Source organism: Dipodomys spectabilis, unplaced genomic scaffold (assembly GCF_019054845.1).
Source record: "Dipodomys spectabilis isolate Male_0828 unplaced genomic scaffold, ASM1905484v1 ptg000299l, whole genome shotgun sequence".
NCBI classification, from domain to species: Eukaryota; Metazoa; Chordata; class Mammalia; order Rodentia; family Heteromyidae; genus Dipodomys; species Dipodomys spectabilis.
The window spans coordinates 2262928-2289791 of NW_024870976.1; the positions used below are offsets into that span (position 1 = coordinate 2262928).

At 61.1% G+C, this 26864-nt stretch overlaps 1 protein-coding gene across 1 annotated transcript in view; it reads right to left on the reverse strand.

Moving 5' to 3' along the window:
• The window catches only part of Ski (SKI proto-oncogene), a 69721-nt gene extending 55027 nt beyond the window's left edge, over window positions 1-14694 (reverse strand). The window contains exon 1 of the mRNA XM_042701918.1: window positions 13683-14694. Within this exon, the coding sequence (XP_042557852.1) occupies window positions 13683-14663 (981 nt within the window). The 5' untranslated portion in view covers window positions 14664-14694. The remainder of the gene's footprint in view (window positions 1-13682) is intronic.
• Between the last annotated feature and the right edge of the window lie 12170 nt (window positions 14695-26864).

Below are 26864 nucleotides of genomic sequence, written 5' to 3' on the forward strand. Positions count from 1 at the left end.
GCCTATGCGAGGGGTCACGCTGCTGTGGGGCAGGTCACGCACCAGCCACCCTTTCCTGGTCCTACTACTTCTCACTTCTGCCAGGCTCAGGCCAGCAGTGTAGACTGCCCCGGAGTCATCCGGCATCACATGCACAGAAGACCAGCACTCACATTCACAGCAGGGTCCCCCAGCTCAAAAAGCAGCTGCAGAGTACAGGTGTGTGGGGAAACAGGTCTCAAGAATGGCGCGGGCGGGGTGGGGGGGAGGGAGATTCTCAACTCTGGAAGAAACTTCAATACAACTGTGGCTGAAACTTTTTACAACTCCTTGCTTGTCAGACGATAATGAAACACTTAAATATGAAGATGCCTGGGGTCTACTTTTAAGAAATTATAATCCCCTCAAAAGAAATGAGAGTTGGGAAGAAAATTAGCCACTGAACTGGTGGATGAGGTACATTATGCTGGTCTCTCAACTTCAAGGTAAGCCTGAGATCGCCCACACAAAACTGCATTGTATAAATCCACAGACACGTTCATAAGCCCTAAGTTAACAATGACAGCAAAAGACAAGTGCCCACCAAGCGCTGGCGGCTCACGCCTGTCATCCCAGCTACTCAGGAGGCCGAGATCTGAGGATCAAGATTCAAAGCCAGCCTGGGCAGGAAAGTTCGTGAGACTCTGATCTCCAACTGACTTCCAGAGAACTGGAAGTGGAGCTGTGGCTCTAAGTGGTAGAGCACTAGTTTTGAGCTAAAGAGCTCAGGGACAGTGCTCAAACCCTAAGTTCAAGCCCTAGGACTAGCACAAAACTGGATGTGGACAGTTTAGGGGCCTGACTCAAGTGGTAGAGCCTAGAGTACATGAAGGTCCTGGGTTCAATATCAGAGAAAAATAAAAGACAAAGGAAGGAAGGAAGGAAGGAAGGAAGGAAGGAAGGAAGGAAGGAAGGAAGGAAGGAAGGAAGGAAGGAAGGAAGGAAGGAAGGAAGGAAGGAAGGAAAAGAAAAAAGGCGTGGCATATTCTTGTCTACCACACAGGTTCTCCCCAACCCACCAAGAGCAAACACAGAGTGAGCAGGCAGCACCTGTATCCAGGCCAGGCACAAGGAGGCCAGCGCCCTCAACGCTCAGGGGGTGACTCCGCAGCCTGGGGGGGGGGGGGCGGGGGAGGAGAGGATGACTGTCCTTGGAGGAGAAAAACTTCACTCCTAACTCCCCTAACTTCCCTTCCAGTACTCAACAGCCACATGTAGCATGTAGCCTTACAGCTTGAAATCCACTGGGGTTTTTTGTTTGGTCAGTCGAGGGGCTTGAACTCTGGCCTGGGCACTGTCCCTCAGCTCTTCAGCTCAAAGCAAGCGCTCTACCACAACACCACTTCCAGTTTTCTGGTGGTTCACTGGAGATCAGTCTCACAGACTTTCCTGCCCAGGCTGCTTTGAACCTCGATCCTCAGATCTCAGCCTCCTGAGTAGCTGGGATGACAGGCATGAGCCGCCGGCGCCCAGCTCCACTGGTTTTTACACTGCAGGCCTCAGGGAGCCCAGACCTTCCGAACCGCTCCCCCAGCAGCAGCACAGAAGAAACCTCTTCACAGCTCCTCCTGACATCACACCGGCCGTCTCTGAAGGCAGGAAGCTTGACTTGACCCCTTCAGAGACACCCACACGAGCACTACTTCCAACCTTCCTCGCCCCCAGGTCCCCGTTCTGTCTCACCCTGCCAGGGGCAGGGACAGCTCAGCTAGGGCAGGAGAGAGGCGGGACTCTGGCAGAGACCCGCGTGGCAGGACTGCCTGGCTCCAGTCCGGGCTCAGAGAGGGCACACAGCCAGTCTTTCATTACAGTCAACTCACACATACACCCAAAGATTCTACTTCAAGTGACAAGGTTTAAGGGTGAAAAACTTTAACACCTACTTACTACCTAGAAGCATGGACTGCTCAGGCACACACAAGAAAGTCTGTTACAACACACCAGGCACGGCACTGTGTTCCCACAGGTGGGAAGAGCTGAAAACATCACCTTTTTACTGCAGCTCTGGCTGGCTCAGACACCCGTGGGTACGCACACATGGCGCGCAGCTACGCGGTCCCACTGTGCAGCCAGGTTTGTGGTCAGTCTTACCTCCTGGGTCTCTTCTGTACATGCCCTGTCACTAAGCAGCACGCAACCACAATTAAACCAGGGTCACGAAAGCCACCCCCCATAAAACTTCCACTGCTGAAGGCTGATGTGCTAACCAACACTGACCCAGTCATGAACTGGGCCTTCTAGGCCATGATTTCAAATCCCATCCCAGAAATCCTGGAGTAAGAAGCCAATTGTCACACATGTTTTCCTTCTCTTTGAAAGTCCTGGGTCTCAGGTAGGATGTACATGTGCAAATATATGTATCCTGTGACAATCAACTAGTGTAATAAATGTTATATGCGTCCTAATAGTAAAGAAAATAAGTGATAAATAAATGAAAAATTAAATAAACATAAACAGCCAGAGTAAATGTAATAGGCCATAAACGTATATCATAGAATTAAAATGTATATGAATTAAAAAAAAAAAAACCTCCCCCATAACAGAGATGACTTTTACAGCAGCAACAGGCGAAGTAAAGCAAGTCATTTTCTTCTCCTCCCCCAACACCCATGGTAGTGGGTGTGAGCTCAGGCTGAGCCAGTCCCCAGCCCTTATGCTTTATTTATCACACAGCATCTTGAATTTTTACCCACACTCCTCCTGCCTACGCTCAACCCACACCCTCGCAGGGCGGGAGAGGTCCAAGCTCAGAGGTCCACTGAGGGCAACTGGCGGACAGCAGCTGGAGACAGTAAGGCCATACTGACCACAGGGCTTCCAAACTACTCTCTGGCTCCAATGAATCAAGACAAAGGTTCTTGGCCTAAAGGCTTTCCTATGGTCAAGCAAGGAGGTTCAACTGTACTGCAAAAATCAAGGCTATGCAAACAGATGACCAAGGAAAGCCAAATGCATGCACAGGGACGGAGTTCCCTAACCAGTTGAGACACCCCTGACTCAATGCCGGGAGTCCTGGTGCTCCTAGAAGAAACACAAGCACTCCATCAGCTGCGAGAAAGGACCTCCCTTCCCTCTTTTCCAAGGAGGCCAGACCACAGTCCTGCCAGCCTGTGCTGGGAGAAACGAGGAAGGCGGCCTAACACATGGAGCTGTACCCAGGCACCCCACGGGGTTCACCTTGTTTTCACAGTTTAAAGAGCTTTATAAATTGAGATAAAACCCACTAGGGTCAGGAAAGCTGGGCGACACTTATTACATACAAAGATGTTAAAAAAAAACTCACAGTTTTGATAGTTCTGCAAAAAAAAACTTAGCAAATTTACAACAAAACTGTCAAGTAATTAAGGCAAGACACTTCACACATGAACTTAAACTGCTAATTAAAATCCCCTCGCTTAATTGACTACATTTGCATATCATTCAACTTGGGAGTATCATTTTTTTTTAATGGTTGGGCAACACAGTTGTAACCCCAGGAAGCAAGGAAGCAGCAGGTGAGAAAGAGCAGAGAGGCAGCAAATCGTCAAGCACCAAGATGAGAGCTCTTCAAGGTACCACAGGGATGTGCCACCACCCACCCATCCACACACGCGGCCACGGAGGGCACGGCTGAGGGCTCAGAAACATTTGCCCGGCTATTGGGCTCTGAGCATCTCCCACAATAGATGTCTTCTCAGTCTAGAGAAAGACCCCACACAGCTCACCCCAGGAACACAGGATGTGTGCAGCAAAGCGCAGCAGGGAGAGGGGAGGGAAGAGCAAAGGACAGCACTTTCCACAGCTGCAGAGACCTACTGTGCCCAGCCACGGACAGCATGCCCCTCATTCCAACGTGCACCTCATTCAGCTCCTGTTGATCTGGGGACATGTAAACCCTCAGCAGCACACAGGTCACATGCACACAGGTGCTGTCCACAGCGGGCTCCCTCAGTGTGGAGGGCCTACTCCTGCACACACACATGTGCACACATGTGCTGACTGTCCCCAGCTCCCTACAGTGTGGAGGATCTACTCCTGCACACACACATGTGCACACATGTGCTGACTGTCCCCAGCTCCCCTCAGTGTGGAGGGCCTACTCCTGCACACACACATGTGCTAACTGTCCCCGGCTCCCCACAATGTGGAGGATCTACTCCTGCACACACACATGTGCTGACTATGCCCGGCTCCCCACAGTGTGGAGGACCTACTCCTGCACACACACATGTACACACATGTGCTGACTGTCCACAGCTCCCCACAGTGTGGAGGGCCTACTCCTGCGCACACACATGTGTACACATGTGCTGACTGTCCCCGGCTCCCCACAGTGTGGAGGGCCTACTCCTGCACACACACATGTGCACACATGTGCTGACTGTCCCCGGCTCCCCACAGTGTGGAGGACCTACTCCTGTACACACACATGTGCTGACTGTCCCCAGCTCCCTACAGTGTGGAGGATCTACTCCTGCACACACACATGTGCACACATGTGCTGACTGTCCACAGCTCCACAGTGTGGAAGGCCTACTCCTGCACACACACATGTGCACACATGTGCTGACTGTGCCCAGCTCCCCACAGTGTGGAGGACCTACTCCTGCACACACACATGTACACATATGTGCTGACTGTCCACAGCTCCCCACAGTGTGGAGGGCCTACTCCTGCGCACACATATGTGCACACATGTGCTGACTGTCCCCGGCTCCCCACAGTGTGGAGGGCCTACTCCTGCACACACACATGTGCACACATGTGCTGACTGTCCCCGGCTCCCCACAGTGTGGAGGACCTACTCCTGCACACACACATGTGCTGACTGTCCCCGGCTCCCTACAGTGTGGAGGATCTACTCCTGCACACACACATGTGCACACATGTGCTGACTGTCCACAGCTCCACAGTGTGGAAGGCCTACTCCTGCACACACACATGTGCACACATGTGCTGACTGTGCCCGGCTCCCCACAGTGTGGAGGACCTACTCCTGCACACACACATGTACACATATGTGCTGACTGTCCACAGCTCCCCACAGTGTGGAGGGCCTACTCCTGCGCACACATATGTGCACACATGTGCTGACTGTCCCCGGCTCCCCACAGTGTGGAGGGCCTACTCCTGCACACACACATGTGCACACATGTGCTGACTGTCCCGGCTCCCCACAGTGTGGAGGACCTACTCCTGCACACACACATGTGCTGACTGTCCCCGGCTCCCTACAGTGTGGAGGATCTACTCCTGCACACACACATGTGCTGACTGTCCACAGCTCCACAGTGTGGAGGGCCCACTCCTGCACACACACATGTGCTGACTGTCCCCAGCTCCCCACAGTGTGGAGGGCCTACTCCTGCACACACACATGTGCACACATGTGCTGACTGTCCACAGCTCCACAGTGTGGAGGATCTACTCCTGCACGCACACATGTACACACATGTGCTAACTGTCCCCGGCTCCCCACAGTGTGGAGGGCCTACTCCTGCACACACACATGTGCTGACTATGCCCGGCTCCCCACAGTGTGGAGGACCTACTCCTGCACACACACATGTACACACATGTGCTGACTGTCCACAGCTCCCCACAGTGTGGAGGGCCTACTCCTGCGCACACATATGTGCACACATGTGCTGACTGTCCCCGGCTCCCCACAGTGTGGAGGGCCTACTCCTGCACACACACATGTGCACACATATGCTGACTGTCCCCGGCTCCACAGTGTGGAGGGCCTACTCCTGCACACACACATGTGCACACATGTGCTGACTGTCCCCGGCTCCCCACAGTGTGGAGGACCTACTCCTGCACACACACATGTGCTGACTGTCCCTGGCTCCCTACAGTGTGGAGGATCTACTCCTGCACACACACATGTGCACACATGTGCTGACTGTCCACAGCTCCACAGTGTGGAGGACCTACTCCTGCACACACACATGTGCACACATGTGCTGACTGTCCACAGCTCCACAGTGTGGAAGGCCTACTCCTGCACACACACATGTGCACACATGTGCTGACTGTGCCCGGCTCCCCACAGTGTGGAGGACCTACTCCTGCACACACACATGTGCTGACTGTCCCCAGCTCCCCACAGTGTGGAGGGCCTACTCCTGCACACACACATGTGCACACATGTGCTGACTGTCCACAGCTCCACGGTGTGGAGGGCCTACTCCTGCACGCACACATGTGCACACATGTGCTGACTGTGCCCGGCTCCCCACAGTGTGGAGGGCCTACTCCCGCACACACACATGTGCACACATATGCTGACTGTCCACAGCTCCACGGTGTGGAGGACCTACTCCCGCACACACACATGTGCACACATGTGCTGACTGTCCACAGCTCCACAGTGTGGAGGATCTACTCCTGCACGCACACATGTGCTGACTGTCCCCGGCTCCCCACAGTGTGGAGGGCCTACTCCTGCACACACACATGTACACACATGTGCTGACTGTCCACAGCTCCACAGTGTGGAGGATCTACTCCTGCACGCACACATGTACACACATGTGCTGACTGTGCCCGGCTCCCCACAGTGTGGAGGGCCTACTCCTGCACACACACATGTGCACACATGTGCTGACTGTGCCCGGCTCCCCACAGTGTGGAGGGCCTACTCCTGCACACACGGACACGCGCACACATGTGCTGGCTGTCCGTGCAGGCTCTGTGCAGGGGGGAGGCTGAGGGCAGGACTGGTCCAAGCGGTGCCAGGACCAATGGAGGGAAACACCAGCACAAGGCCAACCCTTTCCGAGCAAGGCTGGCACCCCTCTTTCACAGAAGCCTCCTGGGGCCACTCGGGCAGCCTCCAGAGGGGTGCGCCGCACAGCGGGGACCAGGGACAGCGAAGCCCGAGGCCCAGCGGGCGGGAAGCGGGAGGCCTCCGGGGCTCCGGGGCCTGCCGGGCACTCCTCGACGCTGACCAAGGACCCCCAGGACCAGCGGCTCTTGCAGGCTCTTCGGGCGAAAGCCCCAGCCACCACCCTGTCTAACGAGACAGGCACGACCTGCGCTCTACGGTACCACCGAGCCGCCGGCGCGGAGCCGCGGGAACCGGGCTCTGCCCGCGGGGGCCAGCCCGCGGCGGCCGCTCCTCACGCGCCCAGACCGCAAACCCCTCTGCGGGAAGACGCACTGCCATTAGCCAACACCCGGGCCTCACCACGACCTTCTGGCTAGGCTCAGCAGGGGCGTGCGGGCCAGCCACGGCGCGGGAACCAGAGGCCCCGGCGGTGGGGCCGCCCCTCCGCGTCCCCACGCACCGCGTCCTCCGCGTCCCCTCACGCACCGCCCCCCTCCGCGTCCCCACGCACCGCGCCCCTCCGCGTCCCCACGCACCTCCCCCCTCCGCGTCCCCACGCAACGCGCCCCTCCACGTCCCCACGCACCGCGCCCCTCCGCGTCCCCTCACGCACCGCGCCCCTCCGCGTCCCCTCACGCACCGCGCCCCTCCGCGTCCCCACGCACCGCGCCCTCCGCGTCCCCACGCACCGCGCCCTCCGCGTCCCCACGCACCGCGCCCCTCCGCGTCCCCACGCACCGCCTCCCTCCGCGTCCCCACGCAACGCGCCCCTCCACGTCCCCACGCACCGCCCCCCTCCGCGTCCCCACGCACCGCGCCCCTCCACGTCCCCACGCACCGCGCCCCTCCGCGTCCCCTCACGCACCGCGCCCTCCGCGTCCCCACGCAACGCGCCCCTCCGCGTCCCCACGCACCTCGCTCCTCCGCGTCCCACGCACCGCGTCCCTCCGCGTCCTCACGCACCGCGCCCTCCGCGTCCCCACGCACCTCCCCCCTCCGCGTCCCCACGCACCTCGCCCCTCCGCGTCCCCTCACGCACCGCGCCCTCCGCGTCCCCACGCACCGCGCCCCTCCGCGTCCCCACGCACCTCCCCCCTCCGCGTCCCCTCACGCACCGCGCCCCTCCGCGTCCCCACGCACCGCGCCCCTCCACGTCCCCACGCACCGCGCCCCTCCGCGTCCCCTCACGCACCGCGCCCTCCGCGTCCCCACGCACCGCGCCCCTCCGCGTCCCCACGCACCTCCCCCCTCCGCGTCCCCTCACGCACCGCGCCCTCCGCGTCCCCTCACGCACCGCGCCCCTCCGCGTCCCCTCACGCACCGCGCCCCTCCGCGTCACCTCACGCACCGCGTCCCCATCGCGTCCCCTCCCGCACCGCGTCCCGCAGTTCAGCGCCTTGCAGGGTGCCACCACCTTCACGCCCCACAGAGCTGGAGGGCTGCGGGGAATGGCAGGAGCCGCCCCGCCCCGCTGGGCCCCGCCCCGCTGGGCCTCGGCGACCGGACAGGGCCCCCCTCCCCGCCACGACTCCCACACGCGGGCCGGAGCCGTTCCCAAGAGCCGCTCCTGTCCAAGCGGGGCGCGGCCCGTCCCGCTGGGTGGGCATTACACCCGCCCGGGGCTGTCAGCGAGGCTGCCCCGGACAGGGACGCGGACCTGGCGGACCTGAAGAGGAGCCGAGCTCCACCGGCCTTCACCTCCTCACCCGGGCCGGGGGCGGAGCGAGCTACCCGCAAGCCCGGCCCCACCCAGTCCCGGGAAGTCCACCGCAAACCACGCATGGCCCCCGGTGGCCCCAGGCCCAGGTCCCCATCATTCCTTGGATCTTTGTAAGTCACCATGGAACCCGAGAAGGTGCACAGGCGACACCAGCTCCCAGGCAGAACCTCCGCCCAGATCCCTTTATCTGCTTCCCCTCGGCAAATGTCAGGGTGGTGACTCAGGAGCAGCCGCGGGAGGTCACCCTAGCCCTGCAGGCCGCACAGTGCACCAGGTCCCAGCCCAGGATGCCGGCCTGAAATTCCCTGACACGGGTCTCGAGGCGGAGCACGCCGGCCTCGGGCCTCCGGGGGAACAGGGCCCTTGGAAACAGGCTTTTGCAGAACCCTGGTCCCCAAGGCAGCTCTAAGCACGGTGACTTGCTGCCCGCCGCCCCTGGCCACATGTAGGTGCTTCTGAGAGGTGATCCAAAGTAACCTCTGGCACCAGCAAAATGTCTGGGGCCCCAGAAGGTCAGGGGGAAGGGAGAGGGGGACGGCGGCTGCGCCGGGCTGTCCAAGGCAAGGTGGTTTCACGGCACCCACAGGGGCCCCAAGGATGCTGACCAAGCCACCGGATTACCGGGAGTGGCCTAACCCCAGCCTCAATCTGCACCGCATCCTACTCTCCTCCACTACCCCCTTCCAGGGCGGCGGCAGTCAGCAGGGAAGTGAGCGGCTCCCTCCTGTCCTCTCTCCCAGATCTCGCGGAAGTAATCCAGCCTCTCTCTGTGTTTTGACTCAAAACAAAGAAACTTTTTAAAAACATTTCGGTTGAAACTTGCATAACTCTTCCAGTGGAGAAATCCTCCCTCGACTTTCGCAATCCTTAGAAAGAGACACATTATTGCCACAGCCACTCCTGCCAGACAGCCAGCCCAGGAACCACCGTCTCCTCCTGGGCCAGGGTGCCCCCCACACCCCGTCTGGGTGGGGCTCAGCTCACACGGAGCCCAGACTTCCTCCACTCACATCCTGTCTGCCGCTGCCATGTTTCAGACAGACATTACACAAGCCGGCTGCAGAGGGAAACCCGCGCCAGGAGTCAGTGACCTTCCTCAGACTCTCCGCTGACGGAGGGACTGCAGGTGGGGTGCCCGTGCAGAGGCAAGGGGTACCCCAGGACCCTGCTGCCCACAGATGGTGAGGACCCGGCCCCGGGCTCAGAGGGGCCCTGGCAAACCAGTGACCTAGGTGGACGAAGAGACGGAAGCATCTGCAAAGTGGATGGCTGGCAAGAGTGAGCAAGACCTAGTCAGCTCCTGCTCTAGCCCTGTGTCCTCTTGAGAAGATCCGACCAGAGGCTCCGCCCATCCTCCAGCGTGCTCCTCCTACAGTGCTCCTCCCTTCCCCGCTCAGGGAACACCACTTCTGAAACCCAAGGTGGCCCGGCAGAGCTGCTCCTGAGGACCGGTCTTCAAAGACACCGGTGGGCCAAGGACAGCGGCTCCACAGCAGCCCTGCCCAGACCTGGGGTCACGCAAATGAGGCCCGCAGGACATGGCTGCTCTCAGGCCTGCTGTGCTGTCACTCCCAACTGTAATCCAACTTCTCTGAGTCCAGAAACGCCTGATCTCTACAGCCACAAGACACCTGAGGCCCTAGACCACTCAGTGCGAGGAAACTGGAAGAGAAAAACCACCTCAGGGCTATGCTTCCAACATAAGGAATCCACACAACCCACACTAACAGACGTCAGCTGCCTGCAAGAGCAATGAGTCTACCTAAGACCCTCTCTAAGCATATAGGCTCTGAAGGACAGAGAAACTTAGCCCAAATTCCTCAGATGGGAGAATGTTCAGACCACAGACAGCCTAAAGAAGGCATCACAACACCCTGTCTCCAACCTGGAAGGGCAGGCGGCCCTCAGTTACCAGCAAGATGTCCTGTGGGACAGAAGCCATGTCCCAGGCAGCCAGCCAAGCAGCAGCTCAAACTACCACTGTCTGCCTTTTGGACAGACAGCAATCTATGCCAATACACAGACCGGGCTTCACGTGAAGTCCCACAGCTATCAGACAACTGAAGAGGAAGCGAGGGAGAGAGGAGCCAGGCAGAATGAGGAGGGGGCATTAAAGGGATGTGCCTTATAGACTCCCACCTACCTCGTGTTGCCAATAGGAAAATGAACCATCTATACCTTACCCATGACACATCCCCTATACATCCAGGATCAATAAAGCATTGACCCCCTCCCTACCCCCCATTCACAGGAGGCCAGAGAGTGACAGAGTTTACGCAACTTGCTCAAGGTCACAGCCGGTGAGGGACACAAGATGTGAGAGCAGCGGGTGAGGACACTGCCGTGGCGACTCACCCAGCACCAGGGCGACTTCACGCTCTCTAAGCCACACCAACAGGAAGCTGGGCCTGGTGGCCGGCAGAGAGAAGACGGCATTTCCTCTGCTCCCCAGGGTATCGGGGGCGTCCGTGGCCCAGGAAGGCCACAGTGTCCCTAGGATGCCAGGGCACCGCTGATGGGCCCTGGCACAGCATTTTCAGATCCACAGCTGGAACCCCACACATTTCTCTGAGCCCAAGAACCACCACCACCCTGCCTGGGCCAGGCCGGCGACGGAAACCGGGGTCTCGGGGACGCAGGAAAATCACCAACCTCCCTGCCCCGTGGAGGTGGAGCGGCACAGACCGGGCCTGGCGCTGCCAGGAGCTCTGCCACACGCCACCCACCAGCACAGCGGCTCCCACCCTGCTCGCTGGAGCCCAAATGCCTTCGAGAGAGAGCAGCAGCTCCCGCAAAGACTTCCAGTACACTCTTTGTTCAGCCGCCCTTCTCCTCCCTACACCAAAAGTATTAAAATAAGCTACAAAGGAAGTAAAGAAATCCAAATAGACCCATGTAGAAGCTGTCAGAAAAACACAAGTGGGAGGAGCCAGAGAAGGGCACCTCCCAGGCTGCTCCTCCAAGGACTGAGGGGCTTCGAAGGCAGGGGCCCACACCCATCTCCACTGACACCTCCTCCTCCCTTTCCACGTGGCACCTCAGTGTGTGCAGACAGCACATGGCTGCCCTGGAGGGAGGGGTAACGGTTGCAGGAGCACACCCTCGGGATCCCAAAGCCAGAGGGGCAGAGCTGGGGGCATCCCACAATGAAGAGGAGAGACAGCCCTCTCGCCCTCACTAGGAAAGCCCAGGGAAGCTGGAAAGTGCAGGAACGCCAGCCCTCGGCCATGGTGGGCACAGTGCTGGCTCCTACTTGGGGAGCAGGACGCGGACGCCGTGGTGGCTTGCAGGAAGGGCATCACTGGGGAGGGGAGTCTGTGTACTGCCAGTCAATGAGGTTGCCCGGGTGGAACCTGGCTGGCCTCTCCCTGTGACCACAGCCCAGGGCACCCTCTACCACAGAGCCAGGGCTGCCCTGAGCCTGGAGATACCCGCACTCAGACTCCAGGGCTTGATTGGGGGGGAGGGGGGGGTTGAGGACACAGCAGCCTGCCCCAGAGGCCAGGACAAAGGGGCCTTGCTGGCCCTAGAGCCCAGAAAACTGAAAGACCCAACACCACACGACCCAGAGTCGACAAAAACAAACAGAGACACGCCCTGCTCAGATCCTCACTGTTGGCTCCAGAGATAAGAGACTGAAAGCTTCCCAGAGGCAAGGACCTCAGACAGAGGGCTGACAGGCTGACAGACTGACAGACAGACAGACAAGCTCCAGTCCCAAGCCCACGACCATCACCACACAGGCCACATGAGCGGTGCATGTGGCCTCCCCAAAAGGCCCCTGCTATCAGGGAGCACTCATAGCCAACTTCCCCACCCAAAATGAAGTACAGACACCTCCCACCATCAGTGACAGGCCCCCACCCCCACCCCCACCCCACCAGGCTGCAAGCAGCTGCACCTGGCCACTAGCCTAGCTGGCCAGGGCAGAACTGCCCCACACAGCACACAGCACAGCACTCTGGGCGGCGGCGCCCCCACCGGAGGCACCAGCCCCGCTCCACAGCCCCTCCCCCCACAACTCTGACACTCTGCTGGAGGGGCGCCCAGAGAAAACCGGGCTGCAGCATCTATTCACAGATTTAGAAGGAAAAAAAAAGTTTGAGGCAAAGGCAATAGCTGAATTAATTAGGCCTCCCAAGAATAGCTGAGCCAAAGCAGCATTCTGTGTATGCAATTTAATAAGCCTGGATATTTAAAATAACAAAGTTACAGGTACTTGAACTGTGTGCAGGAAAAATCCCTCATGCACTCCAGCTAACGGCTTCCTCACCTAGCCGCCGAGAGCTGCCCAAGCCCACAGACCCACAGAGCCTGGACGCAAACAACAGCTTGGGCCCTCCACACCAGGCAGACTCTTCTGCATCTCGGTCAGGAGAGAAGGAAACGGATCAGCCCAAACAAACTGCAGATGGCCAGCAACTCCAACACCAGAGGCTTCGGGCGACTGACCAGGCCAAGAGGCCCTGGTGTCCCACAAGGAACTAGGATTCAAGCCCTGGGATACAGAGCAGCCCACGAGGCCGAGGGCCAGAGTTGCCAAGTCTCAACCCAGCCTCCCGAGTTACTTTTGTGTGTCTCCAGACCTCAAGGGCCAAAGCAGGGAGGGACCTGGTAACCAAACTAGTCTGCCTCCTGGGAGCCAAGAGCAGGCACTTTTTGTCAGTGAGGCCGGGAGGCTCCTGGGGTACAGGCAGAAACCTTTGCCCCAAATGGGTCTACACACCTTGAGGGGAGAAGGGCGCCCCCCCCCCATGTGGACCGGAAGCTCACAGTCTGTGTCCTGAAGATCTAATTTCCAAGATCTCCTTGGAGCTTGGGGGAGGCCTCTTTCTCAGACCAGTGAAGCAGTGCAGTGGTACTAGGCCGTGGGAAGAGCTTTTCCACTGACCAGGTCCAGCAAGGCCACCCCAACGCGCTCCCCCCCACCGATCGGCGCCCCCTTCCCTGCAAGGCGGGTCTTCTTCCTGGGCCTGCTGGACAGAGCTGCAGACACCGCTCCAAACTTCCCCGAGACAAAAGCCACTCCGAGACTTCGAGGCCCGGCAGGAGGAGGCACAAGCTTCCCATTCCGGAGCCCCCCAACCCCCCCCCAAGCCGCCCGTCCCCCGCGGCCGGCGGGACACTCACCCGGGGCACCCGCCGCTTGTACTTGTTGGCGTAGTCGAACTTCTCCTTCACGTCGTCCAGGCAGCGGCCGAGCCGGGCCTGCTCCTCCTTGCCCGTGTAGTCCTGGCTCAGCAGGATGTAGGCCCTCCAGTTGGCCGAGTCGAAGCCCCAGTGGCAGGTCCGGTTCTCCAGGGCCTTGTGCGAGTGCACCACGAACTTGTGCGGCGGGTACATGAGGCGGCAGTCGAGGCACTGGATGCAGGCGGCGCTGGGGCTGCTGTACAGCTCGGGCACCAGCAGCCCCTTGCACTTGCCGAAGCACTCGTGGTACACGCGGACGCTGCGCTCGCTGAGCTGCAGGCCCAGCGCCAGGCTGGCGGCCAGCTCCTTCTTGCAGGGCGGCGGGTAGGCGCCGCCGTAGAGCAGCGCGTTGCACAGGCGCTCGGCGTCCGTCTTGGTGATGAGCCCGCACGAGGGCGCGGAGAAGGGCAAGATGCCCATGACTTTGAGGATCTCCAGCTGGTCGGCCGTGCAGCGCGAGCAGTAGATGTGCAGCTCGTCGCACACGGAGTTGATCTGCTGCAGCGAGAAGTCGCGCAACACCGAGTTGAGGATCTGCGGCAGGCACAGGCGCTTCTCGCCGCCCACCACGAAGCACGAGATGGTCTCCCCCTCCAGCACGGTCTCGCAGCGCTCCGTGGAGCGATCGGACGGCATGAAGAAGGGCCCGGGCAGCACGGGCGGCGGGGGCTGGATGGCGGGCAGGTGCAGCACGGGCGGCGGCTCGGCGGCCGCGGGCACCGGGGCCGGCACGGCGGCGGCGGCGGCGGCGGCGCCCGCCTCCTTGGCGCTCTCCTTCTTGTAGGCCTCCTGCGCCCAGCGCGCCGAGAAGGCGGCCGGGCCGCCCAGGGAGCTCATGGAGCTCAGGTGGAACTGCTCCAGCGTCTTCTGCAGCCCCGGGTGCGGCTGGAAGCCGCCGCGGCCCCCCGCCGCCGCCTCCATGGCGCGATCGGGCTCCCCGGGCCGCTCCCGCTCCCGCGCGCCCGGGCCCCCGCGGCCTCCGCCCCGCGCGCCCCGGCGGCGCCCGCGGCCCCGGCCCCGGCCGCCCCCCGCCGCCGGCTCCCGGCCGATCACGGCCGCGGCCTCGGCCTCGCCCGGAGGCGCGAAGGCGAAGGCGGGCGGGGCGAAGGGGTCCCGCCGCTGGAGTCCTCCGCCGCCGCCGCCGCCCGGGCCCGGCGCCACATCCACGCGCCCCGCGCCGCGCCCGCCGCCGCCCGGGCCCCCCGCGCGCCCCCCGCGCGCCCCCCGGGCTCTAGGCGCGGGGCATGCCCCGGCGCGCGCCGCCAACGCCAACGCCAACGCTCGCGGGCCCGGGGCTCGCGGGGGGCGCGCGGGCAGGTGCCGGCGCCTCGAGGCGCGAATCGCCGCGGCGGCCGAGGCCGAGGGGCCCGGGAGGAGCGGGGGCGCGGGCGCGGGGCCCGCCGGGCCGTCCTCGCGCGGCGCGCCGCCGCCGCCGCCCCGCTCCTCCCACCGCGCGGCGCCCGCCCGGCTCGTCCCGGCGGCGCCGGCCGGCCGCGTCGCGCCCGCCGCCCGCCCCGCCGGCCCGCCCGCCCCGCGCGCGGCCCCCGAGGCGGCCGAGACGCCTGGCTCCCCGCCTCAGAGCGCCGCGGCGGCGCGAGGCCCGGCGCTGCCCGCGCACATCCTCCCGGCGGCTCGCTCGGCTCGGACTGAGCGCCGGGCGCTGCGCTCACGCCGCCCGCGCAGCCCCGCCCCGCGCCGCCCGCGCCGCCCGCCCCGCGCCGCGCCGCCCGCGCCGCCCCGCCCCGCGCCGCCCGCCCGCGCCGCGCCGCCCCGCGCCCCGCCCCGCCCCGCGCGGCCCCGCCCCGCGCCCCGCCCCGCCCCGCGCGGGCCGCCGCCGCCGAGCGCCGCCCGGGCCCGAGCGAGCGGAGGGGGCCCCGGCCGCCCCTCCCGCGGCGCGCGCCCGCCCGGGCTCGGCTCCGCTCGGCCGCGCTCGGCTGCGCCCGCCCGGGAGTCGGCGGGGATCGGCCCGGCCCGCCCGCGCCTCGCCCGCGCTCGGCCCGCCCGCCCGGAACTCGGCCCCGCCCGCCGCGCGGCCCCGCCCTCCCTGGGACGCTGACGAGGCGGCGGCGGCGGCGCCCGGGACCCCCCTTCCGGCCGCGGCCACTTCCTGCGCGGCTGGGACGCCGGCGCCGCCGGGGCCCCGAAACCCGCAGGGCCCCCGCCGGAACCGCAGGCCGGCCGGGGCGATCCGGGGCCGGACGCCCCGCGGCTCCCGGCGGATGCAGACGCCGCGAGCCTCTCCGGGGCGCCTGCGGGACGTGGGGCAGGGGGCCCGCGGGACAGGGCGCCTGCGGGACGGGGGCGGCCCGACACGTGCGCCTGGGGCCCGGCGCCGCGCTCGAGCGGGGGCGCCCCGAAGCGCGGCCTCGTGGAGACTCCGCCCCCACCCCCACCCCGCATGGCGCGGGTTGGGCCGATGCCACACCGAACAGCGCGGGGACCCCGAGGAAGGATCGGCCCCACGGACACGCGTGACCTGCCTCCCGCCCCACGGACACGCGTGACCTGCCTCCCACCCCACGGACACCCGTGACCTGCCTCCCACCCCACGGACACGCGTGACCTGCCTCCCACCCCAGGGCCAGCGGCCGCCCTTGCCCCGTCCCAGGAACAGGTGCCCGGACGGGCACACTCAGCCAGGTCACACTTAGCAGCCCCTGTCTCCCCCGAGCCCCTTGCTGTAAAAGTCAGCCGTCCACGGCCAGGGCCAGCCCCAAGAGCGGCCCCTCCTCAAGCTGGCAGCTGGAGTGACCTTTGCTCCAGGCCTCTGGGGCAGGCCTGCCTCTTTGCCCGTCCATTGGGCACCCTGGTGGTGGCCCAGCGAGGCCCACTGTCTGCCTCTCCACTCACTGGTTGCACTGTAAGAACCAGGGAGCCAGCCAGGGCCCCGAGAGAACCTAAGGCAGGACAGTGTGGAGGGTGAGAGTGTCTCAGGGGAGGAGTGGGAGTGGGAGGGAGGCCACACAATGGAGTCTAGGGACCAAACCTTGGGACAGCTCCGCATACGCTGAGAAGGCATGGAGCTGTTTCTCACAAAGCCACAGCCCGAGCTAGCCTGGACAGCGGGTGCTGGAAGAGGTCTCGGTGCTAGGCGGAGGGGAGGGGGTCAGGGCCTCACTTCCAGTTTGTGACCTTCACCCTGCCTCTTGGGAGAGGGTGGAACAGGCCCCAGAGCAGCACTGCTGCTGCAGCTCCTGCTGGGGAGAAGAGTATGGCCAGGCAGGCCTCAGCTGCCCCTGCCAAAGGGCAGGTACGCGGGCCAGCCTGCGAGGCCAGGGCAGGATCCCGTGCTTAGAAACCAGATCAGTCCCCACCAGAACACTTGAGCCCTGTCTGTTCCCTGTGCTGGCCCACCAACCGCTTCCCCACCTCTGATCTGGTCCCAACCATAGCAGTCCCCCCCACCATAAAGTATCTAATACATAAGAAAGCTCCTAGCCGGGCACCGGTGGTGGCTCACGCCTGTAATCCTAGCTACTCAGGAGGCTGAGATCTGAGGATCATGGTTCAAAGCCAGCCTGGGCAGAAAAGTCCGTGAGATTCTGGTCTCCGAATAACCACCAGAAAACCCGAAGTGGTGCTGTGGCTCAAGTGGTAGAGCGCTGGCCTTGAGAGCTGAGGGACAGCGCACAGGCCCAGAGTTCAAGCCCCATTACCAGCAAAAAAAAGAAAACAGAAAACTCCTGAGGCAGGGCAGTGGTGCTCATACCTGTCATCCTGGCTACTCAGGAGGCTGAGATATGAGGATCACAGACAGCCCAGGCAGGAAACTCAGTGAGACTCATCTCCAATAGACCACTAGAAAACCAGAAGTGGGGCTGTGGCTCAAGTGGTAGAGCACTGGCCTTGAGCTGAAGAGTGCAGGGACAGCACCCAGGCCCAGAGTTTAGGCCCCACGACCAAAAAACAAAACAAAACAAAAAAAAAAAACTCAGAAAACAAAAGGAGCACTTACTTGGGGCTGGGAAGGTGGCTCAGTGGTAGAGTGCTTGCCTCTCATGCATGAGGCCCTGGGTTCAATTCCTCAGCACCACATAGCAGAAAAAGCCAGAAGTGGCGCTGTGGCTCAAGTGGTAGAGTGCTAACCTTGAGCTGAAGAGCTGAGGGACAGCGCCCAGGCCCAGAGTTTAGGCCCCACAACCGACAAAAGGCACTTACTTGTACTCCTGCAAATGACTTTGACTTTGTGGACCCACATTTAGCCCCAAAACAAATTAATGTTGCACTAGTGTTGCATTAATGATGCTTCTTGTGGATTTGAAGTCTGTGCAACTCAGGAAAACTAATCCAAAGAACGTGGCTAGAAAGAGGGGCACTGGTGGCTCACACCTGTCATCTTACCTACTCAGGAGGCTGAGATCTGAGAAGCTTTGTTTGAAGCCAGTCCATGAGACCCTTACCTCCAGTTAGTTACCAAAAGAGCTGAAAGTAAAGCTATGGCTCAAACGGTAGAGGCACTAGCCTTAAGTAAATGATGCTCAGGGACAATACCCAGGCTCTGAGTTCAAGCCCCAGGACTGGCAAGGAAAGAAGAAAGTGGCTGGAGACATCAGGAGCCGCAAAGCCGAGCCTCCTCGCACTGTGGCCTGAGCGGGGTGTGGAGCAGCCACCAGGCCCCTCACATGCTCCGCACACCTGTGGCTGCAGGGCCAGCGGCGTCCCCGATTCCCAGAACCAGGTCAAGCAGCCACGGTGAAGGGTGAAGGCACTGGTCCAGGAGGAGGCGCGGGGATGGGGAAGGGCCTCCAAAAGCAAAGAAGCCCTTTGGCCTCTGAAGCCCCTTCAAGCTAGGGAGGTGTTCAGAGCAGCCCAGCCTGCTCTGAAGGGTCAGGGCAGCTGGACCCACAGAGCTAGCAGCACCCGACTTTACCCCTGAACCCCACGCACAGCTCTGGCCTGCCGGCCTCGCTCTCTCCAGCTCCCCCTGTGGCTGCTCTGGCCCTTCAGCCACCTCCCCGTGGGGATGGCGCCTGCCTGGAGGGGTCCCTGAGTTTGGGCCGGGCAAGGGCAGCTCCGTCTCCAGCCCCCCCCAGCCCGCGCCTGCGCACACCGATGGCTGAGGCCGCTGGTGATAGGCACGGTGCCTCTTCTGCGAGCACCGAGCTCATCTGCCGCCACTGCAGGGTGAGCCCTGTCTGGGGGCGGCGCGGCCTGTGGGCCGTCTGTCGTCTGAGAGACTGGCAGTGGAGCCACAGCTCCCCTGATGGACCGAGGGACAGGGCAGCCCGGTGGCGACTTTAGTCAGGAAAGCAGCTTGGGACTGGCCTGGAAATTGAAATCCCAGGCTTGCTTGTCCTTTTTTGGGGGGGGTGGGGGGAGGTTTCCAGTCCTGGGCTTGAACTCACGGCCTAGGCGCTGTCCCTGAGCTTCTTTTGCTCAAGGCTAGCACTCTACCACTTGAGCCACAGTGCCACTTCCTGCTCGTGCTTTTTCTGCTTATGCGGTGCTGTGAATCGAACCCGGGGCCTCACGTATGCAAGGCAGGCACGCCACCTTTTAGCCAACTTCCCAGCCCAGCAGTTTGTTCTTTAAGGAGGCTCTGGTCCAGCTGGAGAAATACTGAGAGGAGGGGCTGGAAGGTGGCTCAGTGGTAGAGCGCTTGCCTTGCAAGCCAGAGGCCCTGGGTTCGATTCCTCAGCACCACATAAGCAAAAAGAAAAAAGCTGGAAGTGGCGCTGTGGCTCAAGTGGTAGAACGCTAGCCTTGAGCTGAAGAGCTGAGGGACAGCGCCCAGGCCCAGAGTTCAGGCCCCACGACCGGACCCAAAAAAATATATATTAAAAAAAAAAAGAAAACAAATATTGAGAGGACCAGGCCAGCAGCCTCAAGATGGACATTTTCCACCACTGACCAGCAGCTCACAATGCTGTCCTCCCCCACAGACCGGTGCTGCTCCTCTGCCTGTGCTCAGGACTGGGGGACGAGCCTGTTCACAGCCAGGTACAAACCGCCATTGTCAGGAAAGGGTTAAGGCATTGTTTCAAACCTTAACTACACGTGAAGGGGAAAAAACGAGCTTCCACCAAAACCAGATCTTTACACAGCGATTTGAACGAGAGTAACTTATTTGGGGGTGGGGTGATTCCAGAGAACACGGCCTGAGGAAGCGGGGGGACAAAAAACGATACCAGCTGCCAGGCAGGGCAGAGCAGGGCAAAGTGTCAACGCTGGGGCATCTGCGGTGCAATGCTGCGGAGGGCTCGCCGCTGCCCCCAGAGGGCAGCCCTGAGCAAGAGGCCTGAGCCCCAGGGCCGGGGTATCCCCAACAGCAAGAAGACTGATTTGTGCTAGGGACAGGGAGCATATGCTGACGGCCAGGATGGGACTTCTGTGATGAGCTAGCGCCAGCCGGGCACAGTGGCTCACACCTGTAATCCTTCCTGTTACAAAACCAGCCCAAGCAGACAAATCCCAGAGGATTAACCAGCAAAAGGCTGGAATCGGAGGCATGGCTCGAGTGGTAGAATAGCAGCTTAAGCAAGTAATCTGAGTGAACTTGGAGCCCTGAGTTCAAACTCCAGGTCTTCCAAATAATGAACTAAAAAGTATGGAAAAGGGGGAAAGAATCCTGTGGTATTGAGTTGCAGTCTTTATAAGCACAGCTAAAGCTGTAAATGAGCTTTCGGGCCAATTCGGCCACATCTCTCACGCCGTCAGCCGGAGGGGACCCAGAGAGCGGTGAGACAGCGCTGTGTTCATTGTCTCAGAAGGAACCAAGCCTGGTGGAGAAGTGGCTGAAAACCAGTGGTCTAGGGAGAGAGGGCGTGCTCCACGCAGTGCAGACGTTTGGTGAGGACACAGCGCTCAAACATGGTCGGGACAAGCCAGGGATTGTCTGTGATGGCTGCAGTGATAGAATCCAGCAGGACGCCCTCAGCCTGTGGTTGCAGCTGCTCAGGAAGCAGGGGTAGGAGAATCATGGCCTCAGGCAGGCTGGGCAAAAGTCCACCTAACATCAAGCTAAAGCAAAAATGTCTGCAGGGATGGCTCAAGTGGTAGAAGGCCTACCTAGAAGCAAGACACCTAGGGAATAAAAAAATAAGAAATGGCAAGCTCAGCTGGGGACCGGTGGCTCACGCCTGCAATCCTAGCTACTCAGGAGGCTGAGCTCTGAGGATTGCAGTTCAAAGCCAGCCCAGGCAGCAAAGTCCACGAGACTCTTATCTCCAATAAACCACCAGAAAATCAGAAGTGGGGCTGTGGCTCAAGTGGTAGAGCGCTAGCCTTGAACTGAAGAGCTGAGGGACAGCACCTAGGCCTAGAGTTCAAGCCCCATGACCGACAAGAAAGGAAGAAAGAAAGAAAGAGCTGGGCATCAGTGGCTCATGCCTATAACCCTAGCTACAAGCAGTAGAGCACTAGTCTTGAGCTGAAGAGCTGAGGGACAGCACTCAGGCCCAGAGTTTAAGCCCCACAACCGACAAAGAAAAGAAAAGAAAGAAAGGAAGGAAGGGAGGGAGGGAACTCCTGCTTTTCTTTGCTTTTTTTTTTTTTTTCCCAGTCCCAGGGCTTGAACTCAAGGCCTAGGCACTGTCCCTGGGCTTCTTTTGCTCAAGGCTAGCACTCTACCACTTGAGCCACAGAGCCACTTCTGGCTTTTTCTGTGTATGTGGTACTGAGGAATGGAGCCCAGAGCTTCATGCATGCAAGGCAAGCACTCTACCACTGAGCCACCTTCCCAGCCCACATATTTTAATATTTACTAAAATATGTGAATGAGTTGAAAGCTTGCTGAGTATTTTTTTTTTGGGGTCCGGTTGTGAGGCCTGAACTCTGGGCCTGGGCGCTGTCCCTCAGCTCTTCAGCTCAAGGCTAGCGCTCTACCACTTGAGCCACAGCGCCACTTCCGGCTTTTTTCTTATGTGGTGCTAAGGAATCGAACCCAGGGCCTCATGCATTGCAAGGCAAGCGCTCTACCACTGAGCCACCTTCCCAGCCCCAGCTTGCTGAGTATTATTGCAGTTTCCTCACAAAATGCTTGTCACAGAGGGACTGGGGCAGATGCCGCTGTGACCAAGCCACCAAAGTGGACCCTCTGGGAACAGGACTCGTGGACTTGCTGATCCAACTATCAGACCCTGGGCCTATTCTGCCACCTCTACCAAAAGCACAAGCCCCTGGTGCTCCAACCTTGGAAGGCTGTGCTGTGGGCACTACAGGAATACCCGAGGCACCCTGTCTGCATGGGGTCTGAGCCTGGTGTGTCCCCATCTTCGACGGCCTTGTGGGTGATGTAGGCAAGTCCTTCCTGGGGGTGTGGGGGTGCTAGAGTGCCGCGTGACCACGAACTCTCAAGTACTGCAAGGATAGAAGGTTCTTACACACTATTTCCACCCCACATCTGTAAACCTGAGATAGTATCAAAGTAGGAATTTTGATGTTGAAAATGTTAGATGGGGGCTGAGAAGGTGGCTCAGTGGTAGAGCGCTTGCCTTGCATGCATGAGACCCTGGGTTGGATTCCTCAGCACCACATAAGCAAAAAGAAAAAAGCCAGAAGTGGCGCTGTGGCTCAAGTGGTAGAGCGCTAGCCTTGAGCTGAAGAGCTGAGGGACAGCGCACAGGCCCAGAGTTCAGGCCCCATGACCGGACCCAAAAAAAAATAAAAAAGAAAATGTGAGATGGGGTGGCCTGAGTTCTCCATTCAGGCCTGCGTGTGTGAGTGGCTCAGCAGCCAGGGTGAGACCTACAGAATCGGCACCAGAGCTTGGCGATTGCGAGCCGGGGCAGCCCATGCACCAGCACCAGAGAACTGTGCCGGAGGAAACATGCCGTGTAAATGTTCTGCAACCATAAACAAGGAGGGAAGCCAAAAAGGAGGGCGGAACACACGTGAATGCGAGCGGTGAGCAAGACCCGAGGCCAAATAGCCACCGGGTCTTTGGGCAGCTGAGGCCCACAGCGGAGTAGAGATCAGAGGCCAGCGTGGGGCGGAGCGAGGGGTACAGGCCTTTCAGAAATGGGAACTGGTAGTGGGCGTGTGTCAGGACCGGAGCGACGAAGGAGCTGCCCAGTCTCCGAAGGGGGCTTAGAACATTCTGCTTTCTGGCTCAGAGGCCGCCACACCCGGATGAAGACAGACTCTAGTGGCCAGGAAGACAGGGTCAGTGGACTACAGAATGAAAGGGACCGGTTCGAAGCTGTGTGCAGGGAGTGTCCGTGGCTGATCCGGAGACTGAAGTCTGAGGACTAAGGTTCAAAACCAGCCTACACAGAGAAGTCTAAGAGACTCTGTCTCCAGGAAAACACTAAACTGGAGGTATGAGGGAAGTGACAGGGTAACAGTCATACGTGGAAAAAAACCCAGTGAGAACACAAGCCTGAATTCACACCCCCATGCCCCCAAAAGAACACAAGCCTGAATTCACACCCCCATGCCCCCAAAAGAACACAAGCCTGAATTCACACCCCCATGCCCCCAAAAGCTAAATACACAAATACAAAGTAATCAAACCAGAAGTTCTCAACTGCAATTTTAAGTATGAAAAATACCCTAGTCTGGGGCAAGACAAAACTTTGACTAAGTCACCAGTTAAAGAGGAAATCAGAATGTAAGCTACAAAATGCTTTAAACTACATGATAATGCAAACACTCTCAAAGCAGAGCCGAGGTGTGGTGTTTAGGATGCCAAAGCAGGAGGTTTGCGTGTGGAAAGCAAAAGAAAAAAAGAGAGAGATTTTTGTAGAGCGGAGGGGCACCTGATCTTGAGACTCTCGTCTTTGTGTGAAGCTGCATTTTGTAGTTTCCTGAAGAAGCTGCATTGGGCAGCGTCCTCGGCCATCCCTGCTCTCTGGGGACTGTTCTGGCTGGGACGGGAGCTCGGGTGGGCTCAGCCTCCTCTTCTCTCTAAGGCCACGTGTTCAGGGCAGCCACCTCCCTCCGGGCCGCCCGGGAGCCAGGGCCTGCTGGGCCACTCGGACCCTGTCTCCCAGCATGTCTGTGGACTCTTGGGTGTTTAAGACCAAAGGGAACAGAGGCGGCCAGGCCGCCGCAGAGGGGCTGCCCCTGCGCATCTGCCCATGGCACTCATGGGGCTCCGGCTCCCGCCCACGGCCCAGTGAGGCAGAATCCCTGCGGCTGCCAGCCTCTGCCTGGAGCACGCTGGGCCTCTTGCAGGTGGGAAGCGTGGCTGCCCTTCTTCCATACCAGAGTGCCAGGCAGAGGTAGCCGTTTGCCCACCCAACAGTACCACCAGGCTGGAGGCTGCTGCCAAAAGCAAACTAGGCCTGGCAGGGCAGTGGCGGGCGTCTGAGAGGCTGCTCTGCATGCAGGGCAGTCCTGGGGCAAGACGGCCACTGGCTCTGAGGCTAGAAGGAGCCGGGCCCAGGCTCAGGCTGGGGGAGCCAGGCTGCCTCCCAGAACCCTGCCTGTAGAGGCTCCCAGGAGGGAGGAGCAGGAGGAAGGGGTCCCTCCTGGCAGCCCTCGTCCCGGCTCTGGGATGAGATGGAAACGGTGAGGCGAGGCGCAGCGTGGCCGAGCTCCAGGGAGGTACCTCGCCCTGCGGCCCCGCCTGCCTGCTGAACCCTGTCCCCCCAAAGCGTCCCGTGCTGCCCTGGAACGCGCACCACACTGGCCACAGCCGCCCCAGGCTCCAGCCACACAGCACAGATCACAGTGGAGCCGCCTCACCTCACCTCCGCACCCCCGGGGCCCCAAGCTAGGGCTCCGGGCCCCAGTGGCTGAAGAGGTCAAGTGTGACCCCTCGAGGCTGGGGGAGGGGGAGGCTGCAGGGTGTGGGGGCAGGGAAAGCACCCTGGGCCGGACCAGCTGCCCTGTGCCTGGCACCCAGTCACAAGCACCAACCTGGCCACAGGAAGGCTCCAGCCGGTCCCACAGTGGCATCCCCCTCCCGCCTCCCCGGGGCTCCCAGCCCAGAGCTGGGGAACCACGGTGACAGGGGACAGTCCTCTACCCACACTGCACCAAGCCCGCAGACCCAGCTGGCCAGGGCCTGAGCACAGAGCGGACCGCCCTGGCAGGGCACGGGTGCACAGGACTGTGCTCTGAGGCCGGCCCTGGGGGTCCTGCAGGTGCACCGAGCAGCGGGGGCCGCCAGCCAGGGCCCACCTTCAGACACACCGCCTTACCCTCACCAGCCACAGAGGCACGGGAGTGAGGCCTCCAGGCTCAGCCCGCACATGTGAGCCACAGCCTGACCGGTCCTGTTGCCCCCCATCCCCTTCACCTCCCCCTTCCCGGCCCCCGCCCCACATTGTCTGTGTGCAGCCCCGCAGCCCCTCAGGAAGCCCCGCCCCTCCCCACCCACTCTTGAACTCAGGGCCTCTCTCTCAGCTTTCCTGCTCCCAGCTGGGATGCTACCACTTGAGCCACACCCCTACTAACACTGTGCTGCTGGTTGGGCTTTTGGGGATAAAGAGTCTTGAGGTTCATCGGCCCGAGCTGGCTCTTGAACTGTGTGACTCTCAGATCTGTTTCCTGAGTAGCTAGGATGACAGGCGTGAGCCACCAGTTCAGGCCCACAGCCCGTCCCGAAGGTTACCCACCCCTCTCTTCCCTGCCCCTGACACATGCACCATCCCACCCAGGCCCAGTTCCCCCCTCGGCCTTCTCGATGTCCCTTCCCTGTCAGCGCTGGCTGGCTTTCCTGGAGGCCAGCGGTCTGGAGACACTCGTGATGTCTTTGTGCCGAGATGAACAGGCAAGGAACATCACCCTGGCCAGCTGCTGCCTGTGGGAAGGCCCCTGGCTGGCAGAGGACCCACTGCTCCACAGGCCCCCAGAACCTGACACCCCTGTCCCAGCCTCTTCCTCCTCTTTCTTTTTTTTTTTTTTGGTCGGTCGTGGGGCCTGAACTCTGGGCCTGGGCGCTGTCCCTCAGCTCTTCAGCTCAAGGCCAGCGCTCTGCCACTTGAGCCACAGCGCTACTTCTGGCTTTTTCGGGTTATGTGGTGCTGAGGAATCGAACCCAGGACCTCATGCATGCGAGGCAAGCACTCTACCACTGAGCCACATCCCAGCCTTCTTGAAGTCCACTCAGCTCTCTGGACTACGGGGAGGCATAGGCCCACTCAGGATGGAGTAAGGCTGTGTGGAGGGAATGTGGAGGGGTGCGGGGTGGGGGCAGGCCTCCTCAGGGAAGAGAAGAATAGGAACCCTGGAGCGCCTGGCTTGGAGTTCAGTCCTGCTCCCCGCCATCCTCGGAGGCAACACAGTTCCTGGGGATGGAGGGCCGGGGCAGCAGGCCGGTGGGCTGTGGGAAGGGGCCTCGCTGCTTGCCCTGCTCACTCCCAGAGCGGCTTCAGGGAGGGTCTTGGGTGGTTCGGAAGGGCCTGGCTCTGACTTCACCGTCCTGGGGGCACCGGGCTGGGGCGGCAGTGTGGACCTGAGCTGTGGCTGCCTGGTGAGCGACCCACGCGGCCACCTGCCACACCCGCACCCGACCCGCTGCAGCGCTGCCCCCAGGCCCTTCCACCCCGCAGAGGCAGAGCTCGGGCCTCTGCAGGCCGGCCCAGCCGCCCCTTTCCCTCGGTAAACCCTGGGCCCCTCTCTGCTAAGGCTGGGCCTCCCCATAAATCTGAGCCCCGCTGGGTTCCGGCAGCCCCGCCCGCCGCTGCCGTCAGCCCTGGCAGGCCCTCGCGGTGAGCTCACTCATTACATAAGGCATGCGAGCTATTTCTTGGGGGAACAGCTCCCCCTTCGTGGGGCTCCATTTACCCTCGCCTCCTCCATTCTCCAACCACAAAGCCCAGGGAGGTCTGGGAAAGAAAGGCAAGACCCCACCCTGCTGGGGGCGCTGGGGGGGCCTCCAGGCCTCTGCCACTGCAGAGCCACTGTGCCCAGGACCCCCACCCTGGGGGGTGAGGGCAGAGACGCAGGGAGGGAGACAGGAAGGGAGGAGGGAGGGGAAGGGAGGAAGGAAGAAGGGGCTCCCAGGGTGGACAGTCCCTTCCCCAAGACAGACTCTCCTCTCTGGCCGGCACTCCGCCTGTCCGCCCCGTCCCAGGATGCTGGGGTTGTCCTTGGGCCCAAGCCCAGTGTTGTACAGCCAGCAACTACGTCCCATCTGGTCAGGAAAGAGGTTCCTGCTGCCCCCCGAAGCGCCTGTCTGGAGACCCCCCCCATGCTGGAGCCCGCACACGTGTCCGGGGGTGGAGGCCCAGC